We start from the raw sequence: 20336 nt of genomic DNA on the forward strand, positions 1-20336 counted from the left end.
CCCGGCTCTGTCTCTGGTGAATCCTCTCACCCTCCCGTGCCTCTGCCCTGTACCCCGGTTCTTGTACAAAAATAAATAAAAAATAAAAAGTTTACAATAAAAAGTTTACATAAAACCAGAAAGTCTTTATACTGTCAACATTTTAAAACTCTGTAGACTGGCACATGATGGAAACACCTCTCATGATCACGACTCATTTCAACCACAAAGAGAAAATGAAGAATACCACTGGTAAAGCATCCTCGCTTTCCGCCGTCCCCAACTGTAAAAGGCACGATTGAAAACAGCAGTTTGCCATCTTATGTGAAAAGGGGAGATGCTCAATCCGTTGCTTTCCAGCCAGTCTTCATAGGAATGTTTGAAATACACAGATGACTAAGAGAGAAAGACAAGTTCCACATAACTCATTTTGAAAAACACTTTGTAAATGTTTAAGAAAATCACAAAGAAGTATTTCTATAGGAAAGCAGGATACTGACTGTCCCAATGCTTATAATTTTAAAGCTTCATGTTTAGTCTTCATTATTTTAAAGGTCACAGACTAGCAGGTATACTGAGGTCAGGGTTTGGCACACTATGGTCCATGGACCAAATCTGGCCTTTGGCCTGTTTTCGCATTCTGTAAACTAGGGGATGGTTTTTACATTTTTCAGAGACCAAACAAATAAAAAGTCAACAAGAAGCAAGAATATGTGACAGATCCTGCTTGGCCCACAGCTCCTAAAATACTTGACCCTTACAGAAGTTTACTGACCTCTGCTTAGAATAACATTGTCCAATAGCAAAATAATGTGAGTCACAAATGCAAGTCACATATGAAATTTAAAAATTTCCAGTAGCCAATTTAAGTCAAGAGAAACAGTAATTTATATACAACTTGACTGAAAATACCCAAGTTATTATCATTTTGACATGTAAACAATCAATATTTAAAAAACTGAAATACTTTAAATACTATTCCTTTCTTTCCTTCCTTGTTTATTATTGTACTAAGTCTTTGAAGTTTGGTGCCTACTTTACACTCATAGCACCTCGATTTCCACTAGCATCATTTCAAATGCTCAATGGCCACATGTAATTAGTGGCTACCATACTGGACAGCGTAGGTCTAGAAGCTTTGTTACCATGGAAAGGAAAGTCTCGTTATAATTTAAAAAGACTCCCAACCAATCCAACAGAAGGGATAGCTTAGTTGAAATCAGTGCCTTCCATCCTCTTCTGAGCAACACTTTAGGAAATTAGGCTGACTTTAATCACGTGAAATATAAAACTTATCTAAAGCCATCTGGGTCTCTGTAGTTTCTCTTAAAATTTTCAGGTTTGAAAGGATAGCCATCATACATATCTTGACTTTTATCTTTAGTGAAATCCTTGACTAATGTAGAATTTTGAATAATATAAGACTGTATATCTGACACTGATCCCTATTACCTCAGTTAGAGTAAATATTTTATCATATAGATTCCCATCCATTTGAGAAACCTACCTATCTCTAAGTTTATGTTAGTCCTATCACGGTCATAAGAAGTGACCTGAGTCTAAAGATAGTTATCTGCCTTTGGATGTATAATGCTCTCTGCTCTCAGTCTTCAGAGGAAGTTTTTTAACCCAGCTTGTTTTCTAAGACTTGGAAAAGGAGAGTGAAAACACCCCTCCTGCAGACGTCTACCGAGAAAATTCTAGAAGAATCAAGAAGGAACAACAGGCCAAGTTGGAAGCAGAGGCTGAAGGTAGAGGCTCCTAAATGCAGGGTCTCTCTATTCCTTGGGCAGATACTTGAGTGAAACAGATCTTTTGCTCAAGGAATATTGAAATTAAAGTGACACCCTAATCACTTCACACACCTGACCAGACTATAGAGGCTTGAAAAGTTCATTTTATGTTGGACTTTTGTCACACATGTAACATGATGAAATCAGGTGGCTTGAACAAAATAACAACAAAACCACTGTTAACAGAGTGGCCTGTACGGCTTATGACATGCTAAGCACTAAGCCAAGTACTTTACATCAGAGTGTCTCAAACCAAGGTGCAAAGGAAACACCTGGGCATCTGTTAAAGTGCAGATTCTGAATCTGCAGTCTGGGGCAAGGCCTGGGAGTGTCCACATTTCTGACAAGCTCTAACATGATTCAAATGCTGTTGGTCCTTGAGCCTCCAGTTCAGCAGCAAGACTTTATGGGAATGAATAATGCAACCAGTCCTCCTTCACAATCTCAGGAGATCCTTACTATCTCTATTTTAAAGATGAAGAAACTTCAGAGGAGAAATGTGCTCTAGGTCACAACAGCTAGGAGTGGCAGAGCCCAGCCCTTGCTTTAAGAACGCTATGCTATAACCTCTTCATTTTGCACGTTTAAATGCAGCAAAGAACCATAAATATCTCATGTTACTGTGAAATCTAATACACATGACACTACAGTGTTTTAAGTGGTTTTCATAACATGAAGACTATTCTATTCATAATTGGAACTTCTATTAAACATTTGAGAATTTATGATTTTATTCTAGTTCCTCCCGCAATATTAAATTCCAAAAGGTTGCTTGAAGCATGTGATCAACCGCTCATATTTTTTGGCTCCTCTTCCCAAATAACTGAATAGACCGTGCATTCGGGGTGTGTGAGTGTGTTTAGTATGCAGAAGAGATGCAGGATGCAAATCAGAATTCGAACTGTCACAAACTAAAGGTCTGAATTCTTTCTACTTAACTGTGGTAAGTAGCATGGTCTGTGGACTAGCAGCAACATTGCCGGCTCTCGGGAGCTGGTCAGAAATGCAGAAACCTAGGTTCCACCCCAGACCAGCTGAATCAGAATATGCATTTTAACCGGAGCCCCAGGTGATCATATGCACTTTTAAGTCTGAGGCCACTGCTCTAACTCACAACTTGATTTGGGTTCCCTGCAATACCAGAGGGTTTCGGCCCTAAAGACAATGCGGGGAAAGAATGACTTTCCGAAGTGGGAAACAATGCCTTTCAGAAGCAGACGCTTTATTTTCCTCCCCAGTGCACTGCCATGGATCTGACAGGGTCCCGGCCCTCCCAAGTTCACTACCCGCGCCTCCTGGGTAGGAACTTCAAGGCTGTTGCGGGGTCTGCACCGCCCCGCAATGCGACTGCGGGAGCTGCGCAGGCCGCCACACCCCGCCCACGGGCCGCAGCACTTTATTCACACTGCATGGGTCCGGGGAGCCACGCGGAAAGTCGCACGTGGGCAGGGCCGTGCGGCTTCCTGCGCGGGAGGCGCGGGGCAGGGGAAGAGAAAAGGCCTCGGGCCTTGCGCTCCGGCCCTGGGCGCCGCGGGCTTGGGGCGCAGGCCCGAGGCCCTCACCTTCAGTACCAAGTCGGTCAGGTAGACGGCAGTCCAGCCGCCCACCACCACCACCACCAGCGACACTGGAATCATGGCGGCGGCGGAGGCAGCGGAGGGAAGGCGAGCGCCGGCGTCCTCCTCCCTGCGAGCCGCAACCAGCCGACTGCTCGGCGCCTACAGCCCCAACATCCGCGGAGGAACCAAGCAGCCACCGGTTCCCTTTTCGCGGTTGCGCCGTTTCCCTCCGGACGTTTCCGGTGGGCACACACGGGCGGAAGCATGCGCACCGGAAAAGAGCGCGGGGACTTATTTTCATGGGACACACGGCGCCGGTATGCCAGCATCGGCAGGGCTGCGGCTGTTAGACCACTAATGATTTCTTAGGCGTTGGCTCGCCCTGCTGTCTGCCTGCTCTTGATTCTTTATGGTTGTGGTGTGGGGATTGCTGTTCCTTTTAATCTAATGAGGATTTGGGGTCATCTGAAGTATAATCGTCTCGGATCCCCACACACAGTATAAATACCTAGATTTAATTGTCTATTCATTCTTTTTATTGGAAGTGTAATCTTACAGCTCTCAACTGTTCATCTCAATGAGTTTTGACAAATGTGTATACATGTTCCTTAATCAAAAAAGAAAACATTTCCATCTCAGGAATTTCATTGCATCCCTTCACAAACCCCTTCCCCCGCTGCACCGCCCCCTTTCTAATTTATGTAAATAGAATCGTACAGAATGTACTCTTTTGTCTTGGGTTTATATCGCTGAAGGTAATATTTTGAGATTGGTCCACATAGTTGATTAAATTAGATTCTTCGCCCTACCTCTTCCATTATATAAGTTGGGATTGGTCCTACTGCTCAAGGGGTGGGGGGAGGGGGGAGGTAGAACTCCGAACAACACGTATTTTTATGTTGATGTAACCTGATTTTGTATTGACCTGGATGGAACCAAAAGGTCTCAACCTAGACTACGGGAGGCATTTAAAATTACCAATGCCCATCCTGTAGCCTAGACCGCTTAAATCAAATTTCTGTGTGGGAACCAAGCCTCAGTCTTTTCTAAGCTCCTTAGGTCATTCCCCTGTGCAGCCAAGATTGAGAACCACTGCATTAGATGATCTCTAACAGGAAGAAAAACCAGTATTTATGGAGTGTTTTTCTGCATTTTCTTAATATTCATGTCTTTTAAAATTGTTTTAACTTTTCTGGAAAAACCATCAGCAATATTACTAATACCAAAATATCAAGATTTAAGAGTACTATCTCAAATAAAAATAAATATACCTTTGATCCCCTCCAAAATAAAAATTTTGTGTAATACTGTTATAGAGCAACCCCGATATTAAACGGGTTCCTGGCTGTGGGTCCTCACCCGCGCTTTAAAGGGACTTATGAATACTCTACTACTGACACACACAAAAGGGTTAATAAAAGGTTTATTTACAAGAGAAAAGGAAATAAGGAAAATGTACAACTCAGGGAGAAAATAGGGAAATAAAGTCTTTCATGCGTCCTACCCGATCCGACGACCTGGAAATCCAAAGTCACTCTCAGAGATGGCCGGATGCTGCGAGCTGGTGGAGAGCCAAAATGGGGTCCCCCAAAAGCCCACGTGTCTGCCTTTTATATCCACCTGGCTGCTTGACCCCACCCTCAGGTCCCAGCCACCTTCCCTTTGGTGGTGATGGGATTTGGAGTTCCCAGTGTCTTTGGCTTTGACCTGGGGTGGGGGTGGAGTCCACAAAGCCTATATGGAATTTGCTTTGGGACATCCTTTTCCCCCTAACAATACCAGATGAAAGGTACGGGGCCGTAAAGAACAGCCAGGCCAAGCTTCCTGGGGGAAGGGAAAGTTTATTGCTCCCGGGGGGACCTCACAGACCCAAGGCGGGGGTCAGTGGAGTCGCCCACGTTGTTAGGGGGAAGCAGGGTTTTATAAGGTAAGGAGAGATCAGGTGGGAAGTTGGGTTCGTAGGGCTGGAAACGTTTGAGAAGAGACTCGTAGGGGGAGGAGGGAGGCTCATTGTCTGAATCCTCCAGGCAGGTATCCGCATTCCTGCCCCCCAGGTGGGCTTCCTGGTTGGCTTTTGCATTCCGGCCTCCTGCATGGACCGTTCACCAGAAATCTGTCTTACAAATATTACTACTAATTTGCCTCACTCTTCAATATTTTTCCTCAAGTTTTAATAATTTAGCACCACATCTTTAGCTTCACGAAAGCCAAAGGCTCAATTCTACATCTTGTATGTATGTGTGGATACATATTGTTATAAAATTTTTTCTATTTCTTTTAGCAATAACTGGCTATCAACTACAAGTCTGTATTCAATTGCCCTGTGACCCCATCGTTTTCCATTTACAGGTGACTCTAAAGTCTTAATGTAGTTTTAGGTATTGATAATTTCAGGAATATAAATGCTGGAAAACCTATTTGAATTTTTTTTTTTTTAAAGATTTATTTATTCAAGCACTGGGTACAGTCAGAAGCACGGGAGGGTGAGAGAATTCACCAGAGCCAGAGTGGGGAACAGAACATGCAGACTAACGAAATACACTGCTGAGGAGAGCAACGGGCACGGCAGGAGAGGTCTGTGCGCCATGTGGGACCCTCGCCGGCAGCTGGGGATCGAACTGGCACTGCAGAGGCTGCAGGCAGCTTTACAGCCCAGCGCTCAACTGCTGCGCCACCAGGGAGGCCCAGGAATATAGGTTTTTTGATTGGTTCATCTTGGGGCAAGAATATACTGCTTAGCTGTCCACAGCCTGTGCAGTGCTGGTGCCATCCCCGGCTGGCCAGGGAGATTCCCACATGGCGTGGCGGACCTCTCCTGTTGCGCCCGCTGCTCCCCTCAGCAGTGTATTTTTGTCGTCTGCCTGTTCTGCTCCCTGCTCTGTCTCTGGTGGGTTCTCTCACCCTCCCACGCCTCGGGCCTGTACCCCAGCTCTTGTATAAAAATAAATAAATCTTTAAAAAAAAAGAATATACTGCTTAGATAGGGTGATGAGAATTGTCAAAGGAAAACAGAAGAAAATTCTGCATTTGTTTTCTAATATTTTTTGATAACTAAGAAAATGCATAAAGCTAACTTTTTCTATTTCAATTTTTATTACTTTTACACAAAACATACACTTTAACAATAAGTCCGATAGGTGACTTGAAAAATTTAACTTGTACTTTCTGTACAAATTCTGTACAATAGTCACAATGGATGTTTTATCATTTTGGCTTAACAGTAAGAACTGCAAACTAGATAGCAGCTGTACTTGGGTGCTTGGAAATTTTCATTTACTTATTTAGTTATCTTATCAGTGACACAATTAAAATTTGCTAAATTATCATCTATTCAGCTAAAAAACTGCCAAAGGTCAAAATCTCTGATACTGGTTTTCAGCATATTGACCGGCCAAAGCAAATGATGCAAACGTTTTAAAATGTTTTCAGAGCTAAGCAAAATTTTGGCCAAGGAAAGTTTTTATGCTGGAAACAACATGTAAATGTCTGTTTTTCTCTTACCTTTCCAGAAAACACAATTGTCCACTATGTAATGTAATACCACATAATTCCAACAAACTCTTCTTCATTCCATTAGCTATAAAAAGAACTCACCATAAAAAGGCAATCATGTGCAGCAAAGCCCTTTTATTTTTGTAGATGCCAATAAGGATTTCATTTCTTTTGAGGACTAGGCAAAGATTATTTCCCAGCAGACTATAAACGGGCTCCTTGCCTACATGATGATCCAGGCTGGTTCTTTTCTGTTCCAGTTGTTCTGAAGCAGAGATCCGCTTAAGAATCATGTGGGTGGGTATGTTTCTTCCACATACGCCAGGTCCTGGCCCCTGCTGGCTGCAAGGCTGGGGCCCTTGAGACTGGGGCACGGGCATGTTCTAGTTAATGAAGCGCAGGCTTCCGGTGAACTTCCATTTCAGGCCATGTGGCAGTTGGACAGTCTAAAAGCCCTTCCCTTGCAGAATAGCTAAAAGTGTTTTTGTTTTTTTTTTCTGGATTAAAAAAAGGCAAGCATCCTTTTGAACACATGGTTAGGATTGTAAGGGAAATACTTCAAGGCCAAGCTCAGAGCTGGCCTATAGTTCCACATGGTGAACAGCTGCTGATACTCTGCTTATCCTGGGAGACAGAGAGCAGCCTCTGATGTCTATAACCAAGGGACTTGGGTTTTAACAGCTTTTGGAGGTAGGGGGAAGGCTCTGAGGGCAGATAAGATGGGGAACTGGAACTAAAGTTTGTGCAAAGTTGGGATGCTGAGAGGTCTGCCTTGGAATAGAAAGAAACACTATCCATTAGCTGAGGTAAAAACTACAGAGCTTGCCTGCCCATTTGTCTGAGATTTTAGTGAAAGAAATATCTATGTGTGGGAATTAAGAATCACCATCTTTCCTCAGGTGGTTTTCAGAGTTTACATGACTTGTGTGGCCTGGCAGCCCTGGGTTGCGAAGGTAGTATAAGAAATGGTCCCAAGCTGGGGTACCTCAGGGTTTCCGGAAATAGCAAATTCAGGGCTTCTCTTGAGGCACACACTCTCAGGCCAGACCAATCTGTGCTTGTGTGGCAGCCTGGGAAGAGTTTGGCAGAGGCCAGGCACACCTTGGAGTGTGGAGTGACTGAGGCTGGGGTGGACTGCCTGACCCCCTGCAGTCACTCTACTTCTCGTAGACCCTCATAGCTGCTGGAGACCATTTTGTCCAAGCACTTCTTTTTTTTTTTTTTTTTTTTTTTTTTTTTTTTTTTTTTAATTTTCTAGAGGCATGTCTTATTTATTTATTTATTTATTGTTTGTTTGATACATGCACTGGGTACAGTCAGAAGCGTGGGAGGGTGAGAGAATTCACCAGAGCCAGAGCGGGGAGCAGAGCAGGCAGAAGGACCGAAGTACACTGCTGAGGGGAGCAGCGGGCGGCAGGAGAGGTCTGCGCGCCATGTGGGACCCTCCTCCGGGGGCCGGGGAGCAGCCGGGGATCGAACCGGCTGCAGAGGCTGCAGGCAGCTTCGCAACCCAGCGCCCAACCGCTGCGCCACCGGGGAGGCCCCCAAGCACTTCTTTCTGAGGGTTCAGAGGTAGGTGTACCCCGGACCTGAGAATTTGCTTGGTGGGATGAGAATAAACAGGTGATTCTATTTCATCACCCTGTTTCCAACATATAATATGGTTAGTGCCTTGCACTAAGACTTGCATATGGGAAGTATTCCTTGTCACTGCTTTCCTTGACCTTTGGAGCTGATCAAGATTAGGGACTGGCCTTCAGCCATTATCTGTAGATATTAAAAGCCCAAGTATTCGGTAGCTCCAGGGGAATACAACTTTATAGGCTAACAACTAGACATCTGAAGAGGACAAATACATCAAAAGAAAAATCGCAAACTGGAAACCATGTACCAATCGTAGGACATACAAATAAACTATATAACTAAGCAAGCATGTAAAATAAGTATGAAAGGAGTTGGCCTTTTGATTGGAATGAAGAAAGGTGAAATTCTGTCCTCACCGTACCAGGTGATTCTGAAGTAACTGCCTATTGAAAACTGTTCAGTAACCCAAATGGCAATAAATATATGAGTAAATAACACTAAGTATAAGGCTAAGTTTGATAAGAATCATAATCTATGAAGATATTGTTGACATGCTTGTGCTTTCATTTTATTCGATACTGTATCATTTTATCTTGAAACTGCTTGGTCACTTAGGGGTTACTTGGTAGAGATGTAAAGGTGAATACACACTGATAGAATGATTTATTATTTTGTGGTTCATTAGAAGACCAAAGATTGTTCTGACAATTGTGACATTGCTAATTCCTTGTCGTGGAAGTGTAACCCCAAATTGAAATCAGCGTGTCAAAATTGTAGTGTAACAAGCTACATAGGAAGAACCAGCAATTTTGAAATTGACTTAGCACTGCTTCATTTGCCGATTTGTTTAACAAATTGCATTTGCCTATTCAACCTTACTGTATTGAAATATTCCACATGGGAAGGCAAAGTGGCCTTCATGCGGGGAATCACCTTCAGCGTCTTTGAGGAAACCCAGGCGTCAGTCACAGCAAGGATGGCGAGCACTGGAGCCCTAGGAAAAAAGCAGGGTGAACTAGATAAACGTGGGCAGTGCCCAGCTATGCATTGTCCTGGGAGGGTGTTCCCCGAGTCTTACTAAATATCCAAATTGCCTGATGCTTTGAATTCTGAAATTATGTCAGGCTAATAAAACCTGATAACACTTTGACATTTAAATCCTCTTTCTTTGCTCTAATTTCATATGCCTCAAGTCATCTTCAAGCCACCTTCTGATAATGAGACATCCCAAATTGCTTGTAAAGAAAAAAAAAAAAAGACACTGGCTAGACAGATTAGAATAAAAAAGTCTACCTAACAGTTGTATTTCTCAATAAAAAATAAGTTGAAACATATTAGCCTGTAATATTTAGTTCCTTGTGGGTTAGCATGAATCATGATATCTGAGATAAACCTCATAGATGGTAACAACCAGGGCCAAGAGGAAGCTATTAAGGTAAATGCTACTAAGGTAGCTCTAGCACAGGGTGAATATTCTGACACCCTGATGGAGAACTTAACACCAAAAGAAGTGGAGTAAGGAAGCTTGTGTTTGCAATGCAGTTTCTTACCCCAGCACTCTACTGAAATTGCCCTCAAAAGTGATACTGACTTATTTCGCTGAGCACGATCGCTTCTAGCTCCATCCATGTTGCTGCAAATTGCATGTGTTTATCTTTTATGATTGCTGAGTAATATTCCATTGTGTATATATATATCACATCTTCTTGATCCAGTCATCTATTTTTGGGCATTTGGATTGTTTCCATAGCTTAGCTATTGTGAATAGTGCTGCTATATACATAGGGGTCAGGTGCCCTTTGGAATTAATGTTTCTGTGTCATTTGGGTAAATACCTAGGAGTGGAATTGCTGGATCATATGGAAGCTAAGCCAGAAAGAAAAAGAAAAATACCGGATGGTCTCACTCATAGCAGGAATTTAGAAAGCCTAAATAAGGGACCCAGGAAAAAGACTAATTATAATAAAGTAAAAGTCAAAATCAACAAGCAACTATAAACCAGAGACACACTACCGGTGGGGGCAGGGAGAGGAAGGATTAGGGTCAAAATAAGTGGGGTGCAATTGTATGGGGAATATAACCAAAATGAAAATGCATACATTGTACAAAAATGAAAAATGATGTAAGAATTATATAAAATAAAATATAAAAAAAGGTGATACCGAATTGGGGGTGCAGTAGTCCTAATGTTACCTCAATTCAAAAAGAAATGGTAATTTAAAAAACAACAGTAGGAACCTCTTGGTAGCCCAAGGCAATGTCTTTTCAGCATTCATTCTGTGTTGTTTTTGTTACATGAGACTTGACCATCATCTTGGTTCACAGGAATTCTACCTGAGGCAGTCCAGACAGGAAGGCAAATCTGAGCCCAAGCTTGGGAAATGAAGCACAAAGATCTCTGTCTACACAGATGAATAGAAACGTCTTCCGGAATATTACTAAAGGGTCATATTCTCCTTTACATTCCTATAGGCTTTATTCTCCCTTTTATTACAGTGCTTCCAACAGGTTATTGTTATTGCAGTCATTTCCTTTGTGTCTGTCTGTCCCTCCTCCCAGGACTGTGGGCTTTGGGCCGGCAGGGACATCATATCTTATCATTCTGACACATGGCAGGTGTTCAAATGGCAGTAGAGTGAATATATAAAGGCACAAATGAAGCCCAGTTGCTAAGCAGGTTTGAGCTCTAATGTCTTAGAGAGATTGTGCTTATCTTGGTCTTGGAGGAAAATAGGTTTTATATTAAAAAGTAAACTCTCCACAAAACAAGAACACTACACTAAAGGAATACTAAAGATGAATCAGTGCTTCGCTCTTTCTCCTACCCCTGACTCCCTAGGCGAGGCCACTGTTATTTCCAGCTGGGAGTGTTCCAACGTGCAACTGTCATCATGCTATTCCCTGCTGGAGAATTTTGCCACGTTTTTGTATTTTAGTCAGTTTCTGCTGTATAACAACCTCCAAATCTCAGTGGCTTATCAGAATAAGTATTTATTGTCACACTCTGGGTCTGCAGGTCGATGACAGTTTGGTCAGTGAGGCTGAGTTCAGCTGGATAGACTTAGGTTTCTGGTGGGGTTTAGGATTCATCCAGGAGCCATCATTCTAGAGCCCACACTGGAGAGGGTGGTGCTACATGAAGAATATCCTTTCCATCAAAGATGTGGGGCACAAGGGGGCAAGCCACACCATGGGCACTGCTGCCCAGCTTCTGCTGGCTCTCTGCTAACATTCCATCGGCCAAAGCCGATGCTGTTTGGGTTGCTGAACAGTTTTCTATAGGCAGTTACTTCAGAATCACCTGGTACAGTGAGGACAGAATTTCACCTCTCTGCATTCCAATCAAAAGGCCAACTCCTTTCACACTTATTTTACATGCTTGCTTAGTTACACAGTTTATTCGTATGTCCTACGATTGGTACATGGTTTCCATGTACCCAAAGTTAAACCCAAAGTCAAAGGGCTGGAAGTACACTCTGCCCACCACAAAGCTTCGGTCCTACCGTAACATGAAGAGAGGAATTGGGAGCAATCCGATCAACCCCACTTTTCCTTGATCTTGGGGTCAAGTTCAAAACCCTTCCCAATCTGCTTTTGTCCCCTCACTTTTCCACCTTCTTCTCTTAGGATTTCTTCGTCTCCCTCACTGCATTCTCCTTACTCTGTTCTCCCGATAATCTTTCAAGTCTAACAATGGGACACGCCATCTCTCACTTTTAAGCCTTCATCTGTGTTGTTGCCTTGTCCTGATGCGTTCTTTCCTCTCCCTTCCCCACCTCTGTGTTCCCACCCTCCTGCCCCCGCCCAACCTCTCCGATCACCCATGTCACATTACCTCTGCAGGACAGAGGTTGTTGCTCCTTCTCTGCATAGTCAAAGCTCCAGCTTTTGATTTTATCCCAACTCTTAGCAGAAGGCATTGTTTTTTCTTATTTAATTGACTGTCTTCCCTGATAGATTATGACCTTCGTTAGGTTGGAAACTATGACTCTTTCACCAGCCTGTCCCAGCACCTAATGTCATTTGTGCCTTGCATGTAGAAAGTACTCATTTGGTTGTTACTTAACAAATGTATGCATGAAACATGGATGACGCTGGAAGGGATCATGCTCAGCGAAATAAGCCAAAAAGAAAAAGAAAAATACCGGATGGTCTCACTCATAGCAGGAATCTAGAAAACTTAAATAAGGGACCAGGAAAATGAATAACTATAAGAAAGTGAAAATCAAAATCAACAAAAAACTATGAACCAGAGACACTTTTTGGGGGGTGGGGGGCGGGAGGGGAAGGATTGGGGTCAGAATGGGGCGTTTGCAATTGTATGGGGGAATATAAAAATAAAATTTAAGATTAAAAAAAAAAAAAAAAAAAAAAATGAGGCTATGTATGTGTGGGAACATGCAGTATATGCAGGAAATCTCTGTGCCTTTCTCTCAACTCTGCTGTGAACTTTAAACTGCTCTTCAAAATAGTCTCAATTAAAAATAAACATAATCAATAAAAAAAAAACAAATGTATGCATGAGCAAGAATAACTGAGGACACAATTTGGTTTGAGGATCTGCTCAAGGTAATTAATTTTGAAAAGTCTAGTGTGTTGACATGTGCGAAAGACTCATGACAATGAAATATGTGCATAACCTTTGCATTTTTTTTCAAAGTCCTCTAAGCCGCTTACTTTCATTACACAAATCTCTCCTTTGTTAGACTTTTGTCATCCACATACTGCATTGCAATATAGCCTACAGGTGAATCTCGTAGTTTGAAGAGACTCTACCCTGTTGCTATAATGAAAGACAGAACCAGGCAGATGATGCTTGAAACAGTTCAAAGGATGCAGTCAGAATAATGATCAGCCCTTGAGGCTGACTGGTTGCCAAGGGATGAAGGCATCTCCCTACCCCCACCCCCCCACCCCCGGAGGGAGTGGTAGGATCTGCCTTTGGAGTGACTTGTTTGTAGCCAGAAGACTAATTCTTAATTGATGCATTTCTGAGTGAAGAGACCCAGATGTTACATGCTAATTTTCTTTTTTCGAGTATGTCAATTTATGCAATTCTGGCTTGAGGGCTGGGAGAGTCTATCAGTCACACCTGACTAGCTGCTCTGCATGAAAATATGAGCAATAACGTTTTGTTGCTGGAACTTGAGGAAGAAAATTTCACTGACAGGAACCACTCCAGGTCCCCAATAAATGACAAACAAGAAGACCTAAGAACCTGAAAGCTATTAACTTGTGGGTGGTGAGTGGGGGTGGGGTAGAGATGAGCACAGAGGGGGATGGGAAAAGTCACAGAGGAGACCTAAATCTTGCAGGGTCCCAGCATATGGATTTGTTTACTTCGAGAAGTAATTGCCAGCTGAGGCCCATGTTCTTGCAGCTCATTTTGAATTCTGATGATAGAGAAATTATTTCTTTTTCTGATGATGAGAAATCTGATCCAAGTTGCATAGGCTCAGAAATGTCTTGCTAGTAATTTGCTAGATTTAAGAATATAGGATTTCCCAATTAGATTCTCATTTAAGAACCATCTTGCTTATTTAGAGAATTAGTCTTTTATTAGTCAAAATGGATTTGCTTCTGAGGCCTAAACTACTTGGACTCATTTCAGGCAAATGTTTTCTAAGAGCTGAGTTCTTAAATTGAAAGAGAAACGTGAGCCAATGTAATAACATATTTAATGAATGGCATGAATGCCTTGGAAAATCCCATCCTGGCCAAACAGTAGAACAGAAATCACAACTGAAGGTGCCAAATAGCTTCCATTTCCCCCAAAGACTCCAGTCCTCCTAAATCACACTATAGATTTGTGCATGTATTTATTTATTGTCATGTCTTTTATAAAGCCTGATCCTTTTAAAATTTGGCCTGATTTTTTCCTGGATAATTTAAGGGCATGAGTGGCAACACTGAATCAATAACTGTTTTTCAGAATCAGTAATCCCTTTAGGAAGAGTGTGTGCCCGTGCCTGCTGGGGAGCCCCCGGGGACGGTTGTTGAGACTTGGAGACTGCACTTTACACACCCGAGCAGGGATGTGGACAACTCTAGATGATTATGATTAACGTCTTCCTAAACGTGAGTTATTTCCCATCCTTTGTTTTGTGACCTTTCATCTCCCAAGTGTTTCAAAAGTTGCCATGAAATTCTCAGCATAGCTGCTGGAACTTCACAATGGCCTTGGGGACATCCCCTCTCCACATCTCCTCACCCACAGTACAGTGAACCTTTGAAAGGGCAGGTGGGGGGTTTTCCAGTGGTCAGAGAGAAGAGCCAGCAGGGCAGGCTGTGTGAGAAGTGGAAGTGAGGGAGAGGGGCTGAGGGCTGGAGGGGGGCACTGTTCTGGGATCTAGAATATTGGAAGATCGTGAACTCAAGGTGAAGAAATGACTTCTCAAGGCCCATTTCAAAGTTCCAGGGAGAAGCCCCAGAAGAGAATTTGCATGGGTGGCATGGGTGGATGATCTACTCACCATTCTCTTCAACTTGCCCCTGACCTCCAGAAATATGACCTTCTCCTTGGGGTTTGCTCTTTGTGATGCTGTCGCCACCTCCAGTCCTCTTAGAACACTTAAATGACACGAAGCCAGTGTTTCTTTGTTAATAAAGGAAAATGCTTATGGATCAGAGAGAGATGAGAGTTATGGATCTCCTCCATAACTAGTGGCTATAACTATACAATCAAGTGGCAGACTAAATTCTGCCAAACGCACACATATCATTGGCTCTTGAGTAACACAGGTTTGAACCACCAGGGCCCACAGTTTACATTTACAGACAATGTAAACTTATACTATTGATAAATGGTGCTCGGTAAATGTATTTTCCTTCTGATTTTCTTTTGTCTAGCTTACTTTATTGTAAGAATGCAGTAAATAATGCAGATAACATGTAAACTATGCGTTCATCGGCTGTTTATGCTATTGGTAAAGTTTCTGGTCAAGAGCAAGCCATCAGTAGTTGAAAAGTTTTAGATGGACTTTTGGATGCAGGAATGGGGGTCAGTGGCCCTAACTCCAGTATTGTTCAGTGGTCAACTGTACTTAGGTGTCAAACAAGGTCAGAGAGAATACTGGATTCTTATTTCTCATTTATGCAGAACTGTGAAGCTCATACCGTCTCTCTGGCCCATACTTATCTTTTTAAAAAATTTATTTATCTATGCATACAAGAGCTGGGGTGCAGGCCAGAGGTGCGGGGGGCGGGTGGGGTTGAGAGAATTCACCAGAGACAGAGTCGGAGCAGAACAGGCAGATCTACTGAAATACACTGTTGATGGGGAGCGGCAGGGAGACAGGAAATGTCTGCTGCGCCATGTGGGTCAGCTCCCTGGCCAAGGATCAAAGTCGTGCTGCAGTGGCTGCCCATAGCTTCATAATGCTGAGACTTAACCCCATGCACCACCAGGGAGGCCCTAAGCTCATCCTTATCTTGAACACCATTCTCTTCACCAAGGAGAAATTATTTCTACCACCCCTTAAGTTAATAGAAAAGCCCCAGGCAGATTCACCCATGTTTGCATAGCTACCCTGGAAAGTAGATTACTGATTAGAGACCATCAGTGTTAACTAACTACCTTTGGGATGTCGATTAAAGTACATGTTCACTCACAGATTTAGCAATTCTTGTGTGGCTATCCCCCACTAATGCCCATAAGTGATATTATAAACATCCTTCATGGAAATAAAACAACTCAGTCAAATCCCTGCTACTCTAGAGGAAAGCAGTGGACCAGTTTTAAAGGCATGTTCCTTAACTCCACAGCCTTTATTGCGATGGGTGGGGTGGCGGCTGACTGTCGCCATCAGAGTCTGCCTGCGGGGCACTAGAGAGAGACTTCGAGGTTGGCTGGAGAAGGGATGGCTCCCTTCCACGGCCAGACGCCAGGCAGTTACGCTTCCCTTTGTCAGCAGCAGCGGGTTCCAGCACCAGCTAGTTTCATGTTCCTGGTTGTTTTTAACATGGCCAGAAACAGCCTCCTCATGCTCTCCTCAGAGGCTGGGGCCCTTGCCTCATAAGGCTGCCTTCTTGTGCTCCTGAGGCACCAGAGCCAGCTCAGGGACTCCGGATGAGAGGACTGGGTCCTGACTCCAAGGCACCCCTCCTCTGAGCTTCCGGGCTATGGCAGTTCTGACTTCTTCCCTTGGTTGCCTCAACCCGGGGCACTGTCTTTGTGTTATGTCAGTGTTCCCATTTTGATTTTCTGAATTACCAACACCTGCTTTACTAAATCCCTGTATTCAATTTTTGTTAAAGTAACTGGTCTGGGTTCTGTTTTCCACATGGAATCCTGAGTGATATGGTTAGGGTCTAAAAATAAGAAGCAAAAGAACAAATTTTAGGAGCTTTGCAACGATACTTTCAAACCACAAGACTTGCTTGCAAGGAAAAGACTAGTAGAATATGATTGTGTTTGAATAGCTCAGGATCTAAAATGTCAGTGTGGCAGGCCTCTTATACTACTACTTTTCTTTTTTTTTTTTTTTTTTTAGAGCATGCTTTTATTTATTTATTTGTTTGTTTGTTTTGTTTATACATGCACTGGGTACAGTCAGAAGCACGGGAGGGTGGGAGAATTCACCAGAGCCAGAGCGGGGAGCAGAGCAGGCAGAAGAACCGAAGTACACTGCTGAGGGGAGCAGCGGGCGGCAGGAGAGGTCTGCGCGCCATGTGGGACCCTCCTCTGGTGGCCGGGGAGCAGCCGGGGATCGAACCGGCGCTGCTGAGGCCGCGGACTACTACTTTTCTTGTGGATACTCACAAGACGCAGCTCTGGCCAAGGAGACTTAAGTAGAATTGAGAAATATTTCCCCTACTTTCTGACTTTGGGGACTATGTGAGGCTATGATGCTTCTAGCCAGGGCAGTCATTTTGTGACCTTTAGAAGATTTTCCAAAATCTGGTTATCACAGTGATCTCACAGCAGCTAAGGGGGCACTGAGGCTTACGGGTCATAGACAGTGTGCTGGCTGGTCTCCAAAGATGGCTCCCATAATTCCTGTCCTTCCTCTATAACCTCTCTTTACCTCCCTTATTCCCCCGCCCTGTGATCTGGGCTGGCCTCCTTCGTGACTGACTTTTTGCTGATATTCTGGGAATTCTGGGCCCAGTTAATAAGAGGACTGACAGCTTCTGCTACTGTCTCTTGAGTTGCTTATTCTTGAGCACTCCCTCTCATAACCCAGTCACCGTGCTGTGAGATGCCCAAGCCATGTGGAGTGGCCACATAAAGAAGAACTGAGTTATGCTGCTCAGTAGACCCCGTTGAGATCACAGCATTTAGCCAGCATTTATTGGCAGCACATGGGCAAGCCACCTGGAATGTCCCAGACTACTTGGACCCCCAGATGATTGCAGTCTCAGTTGACTTCACATGGAGCAGAACTACCCAGCTAAGCTCAGTCAGCCAAGGGACTGTTAACAGAGAACGAACTGGTTGTTTAAGTCACCAGGTTTTGGATTGTACTGTAAGTAACAAGAGAGAACCAAACACACAGGAAGCCCAGTTCTGACACACTGGGCCTAAGGTCGCAGATAGGAAACTTGATGACATGGTTAATACGGCCCATCAAACCCATTCCAGCAGGAGTATTTATTCCTCTAGCAAATGATTCTTCTTAAGCTTGCACAGCAGGATATGAATTAATTATACTGGCTACTCGCAGAGGTTAGGGAAGGGCCTAAAATTCTTTGGGAGGTGGAAGGTGAAAAACTGGGTCTTGAATGGAAGGAGAAAACAAAGATGTATGCAAAAATTGCCGGTATAGAAATGGATGGGAATTTCTGCCGGTAAGTGAAGACAGAGGGAAGAAAAGGAGAAGCAGAGAGTGAAAGAGTGAGTGAGCAAGGACCAGGGTGAGAGTGAGACCAGAAAGAGAGTAGACAAGAAAAACCGACCACATGGCAGGAGGCCAGATCCCTGAGGAATTCCCAGGGGTGGGAGGGGCAGGGCTTGTAGAACAAGGTTGCTCAGTACTCAGTATTTGCTATAAACGTGTGTCTTTTGGAAGGTTTTCATCGAAATTGATGTGGAAATGAAACCACAAACTCAAAATTTTTGTAAATAGAGCCTTTGACATTTACTAAAAAAAATGCAGGTGAAAAGAAAGGAGAGCAGTTCTAAGTCAGAGCCAAATGTTAGTTTGCCTCGTTCTTAGCACATCGATTCTAGCACTTCTAACTCATGAGGACAAGCTGAGATGCCCCACCCCAACCCTGCCCACCTCCTTCCCAGAAATTATGTTGGGATCCGCAGGGGATGGAGGCTCTGCATTCACACACACAAAAAAGTGTTTGATTTTGCAAAGCATTCAAGTGTATATTTGGAAAACAAGGGCAGTCAAAGTAAAGAGAATGAATGTTCACCTGGGGAAAGATTCAGGTGACTATTGAAAAGAAAGAGAATTACAGTATTCGCACAGAACAGGGAATTAAATGTTGAAGGAGCAAAGCATTAAGAATCTATTTTGTTAGTTGAGTTTTTAACTATTGAGATCCATGACAGAGTTCTTCTGCTCTTTGGATAGCTGACTTCTCTCAGCTAGTGGAAGGATAAGGGGCTGCATTTCCCACCTGGGCAGAGATGAGAGAACAGAGTAGGCAGAAATGTGTGAAGAGACTCATCAAAGCTGAAAATCTTACCAAGAAGTGGCCAGGAAGGGCCTCCCTGGTGGCGCAAGGGGTTAAGCACTGCACTATGAAGCAATCCGCAGCCTCTGCTCTCGCCCGCTGCTCCCTTGAGCAGTGTATTTCTGTCCGTCTGCCTGTTCTGTTCCCCACTCTGTCTCTGGTGAATCCTTTCACTCACTCCCCTGCATCTCTGGGCTGTACCCCGGCTCTTGTATGCATAAATAAATAAATCTTAAAAAAAAAAAAAAAAGAAGTGGCCAGGAAATCACGAGACCCTAGGATATGCAGGCATTTGGGGACAGCACTGAATCTCTCACAAGGTTTGAGCTAAGCTCCTGCAGATCCAAAGAATAGACCCAGGTGACAATTTTAAGAGGGTTCCAAGAATTCGATCCCCTGTGTGCTCCAGACATCCATTGCAGGATCAACTTCATTCCTGTACATCTAGAAAGGCACTTTCTACCAACCCTTCTTGGGAGAACTGAGAAAAGAGCCTCCAGAGGAGTGTTCCATGTTTTGGGCTTCCAAGATCAGGCTCTAGTTGAGCCATCAGGCTTTTTTATAGCCAGAATGAGGTACCTCGTGAAGGGGTCAGAAGAGTTTCAGAGTTTCTAGAGGAAGACTTTGGCGCTCCAGGCCCTGGCTGTTGGGAGGTTACATAGTCCAGCCATCTGAAGCCCCTCATCTCCAAGGTGGACGGAACCTTGAGTCTCAGAATTCAGTCCCCTTATTTTCCTGATTGTGAGAGTGAAGTTCAGAGAGGTGAGAACATACCTCAACATCATAAAGGCCTTCTATGACAAGCCACAGCCAATATCATTCTCAATGGTGAAAAGCTGAAAGCATTCCCATTAAGATATGGAACAAGACAAGGATGCCCACTCTTACCACTGCTTTTCAACATAATACTGGAAGTCCTAGCCAGAGCAATAAGACAAGAGAAAGACATACAAGGAATCCAAATAGGCAAGGAAGAAGTCAAACTATCACTATTTGTGGATGATATGATAATATACATGGAGAACCCCAAAAATGCCACAGAAAAACTAATTAAACTAATCAATCAGTTTAGTAAAGTGGCAGGATACAAAATCAATGCACAAAAATCAGTAGCCTTCCTATACACAAACAATAAATCTGAAGAAGAAATCAAGAAAACCATTCCTTTTATTATTGAAACAAAAAAAATCAAATACTTGGGAATAAACCTAACAAAAGAAGTAAAGGACCTATACAAAGAAAACTATAAAACACTGTTAAAAGAAATAGAAGACAACACAAAGAAATGGAAAGACATCCC

At 43.5% G+C, this 20336-nt stretch overlaps 1 protein-coding gene and 1 long non-coding RNA gene across 3 annotated transcripts in view; both read right to left on the reverse strand.

Annotated features, from left to right (window-relative positions):
- Positions 1 to 3520, reverse strand: part of MBTPS2 (membrane bound transcription factor peptidase, site 2) — a 42258-nt gene extending 38738 nt beyond the window's left edge. For both annotated transcript variants that reach the window (XM_037512615.2, XM_054695814.1), the window contains exons 1-2: positions 3335 to 3520; positions 227 to 375 (exon numbers count right to left, since the gene is read on the reverse strand). In XM_037512615.2, coding sequence (XP_037368512.1) covers positions 227 to 375; positions 3335 to 3409 — 224 coding nt within the window. In that variant the 5' untranslated portion in view covers positions 3410 to 3520. The remainder of the gene's footprint in view (positions 1 to 226; positions 376 to 3334) is intronic.
- Positions 3521 to 8964: 5444 nt separating this feature from the next.
- Positions 8965 to 19745, reverse strand: LOC119246777 (uncharacterized). The gene is made up of 3 exons (XR_005125554.2): positions 19616 to 19745; positions 14881 to 14977; positions 8965 to 9401 (listed from the first exon to the last, which is right to left on the reverse strand). It is a non-coding gene; the product is annotated as an uncharacterized LOC119246777 (long non-coding RNA).
- Between the last annotated feature and the right edge of the window lie 591 nt (positions 19746 to 20336).

The sequence above is a fragment of the Talpa occidentalis genome, unplaced genomic scaffold, assembly GCF_014898055.3.
Source record: "Talpa occidentalis isolate TD23 unplaced genomic scaffold, MPIMG_talOcc4v2.1 talOcc4.15, whole genome shotgun sequence".
Taxonomy (NCBI): domain Eukaryota; kingdom Metazoa; phylum Chordata; class Mammalia; order Eulipotyphla; family Talpidae; genus Talpa; species Talpa occidentalis.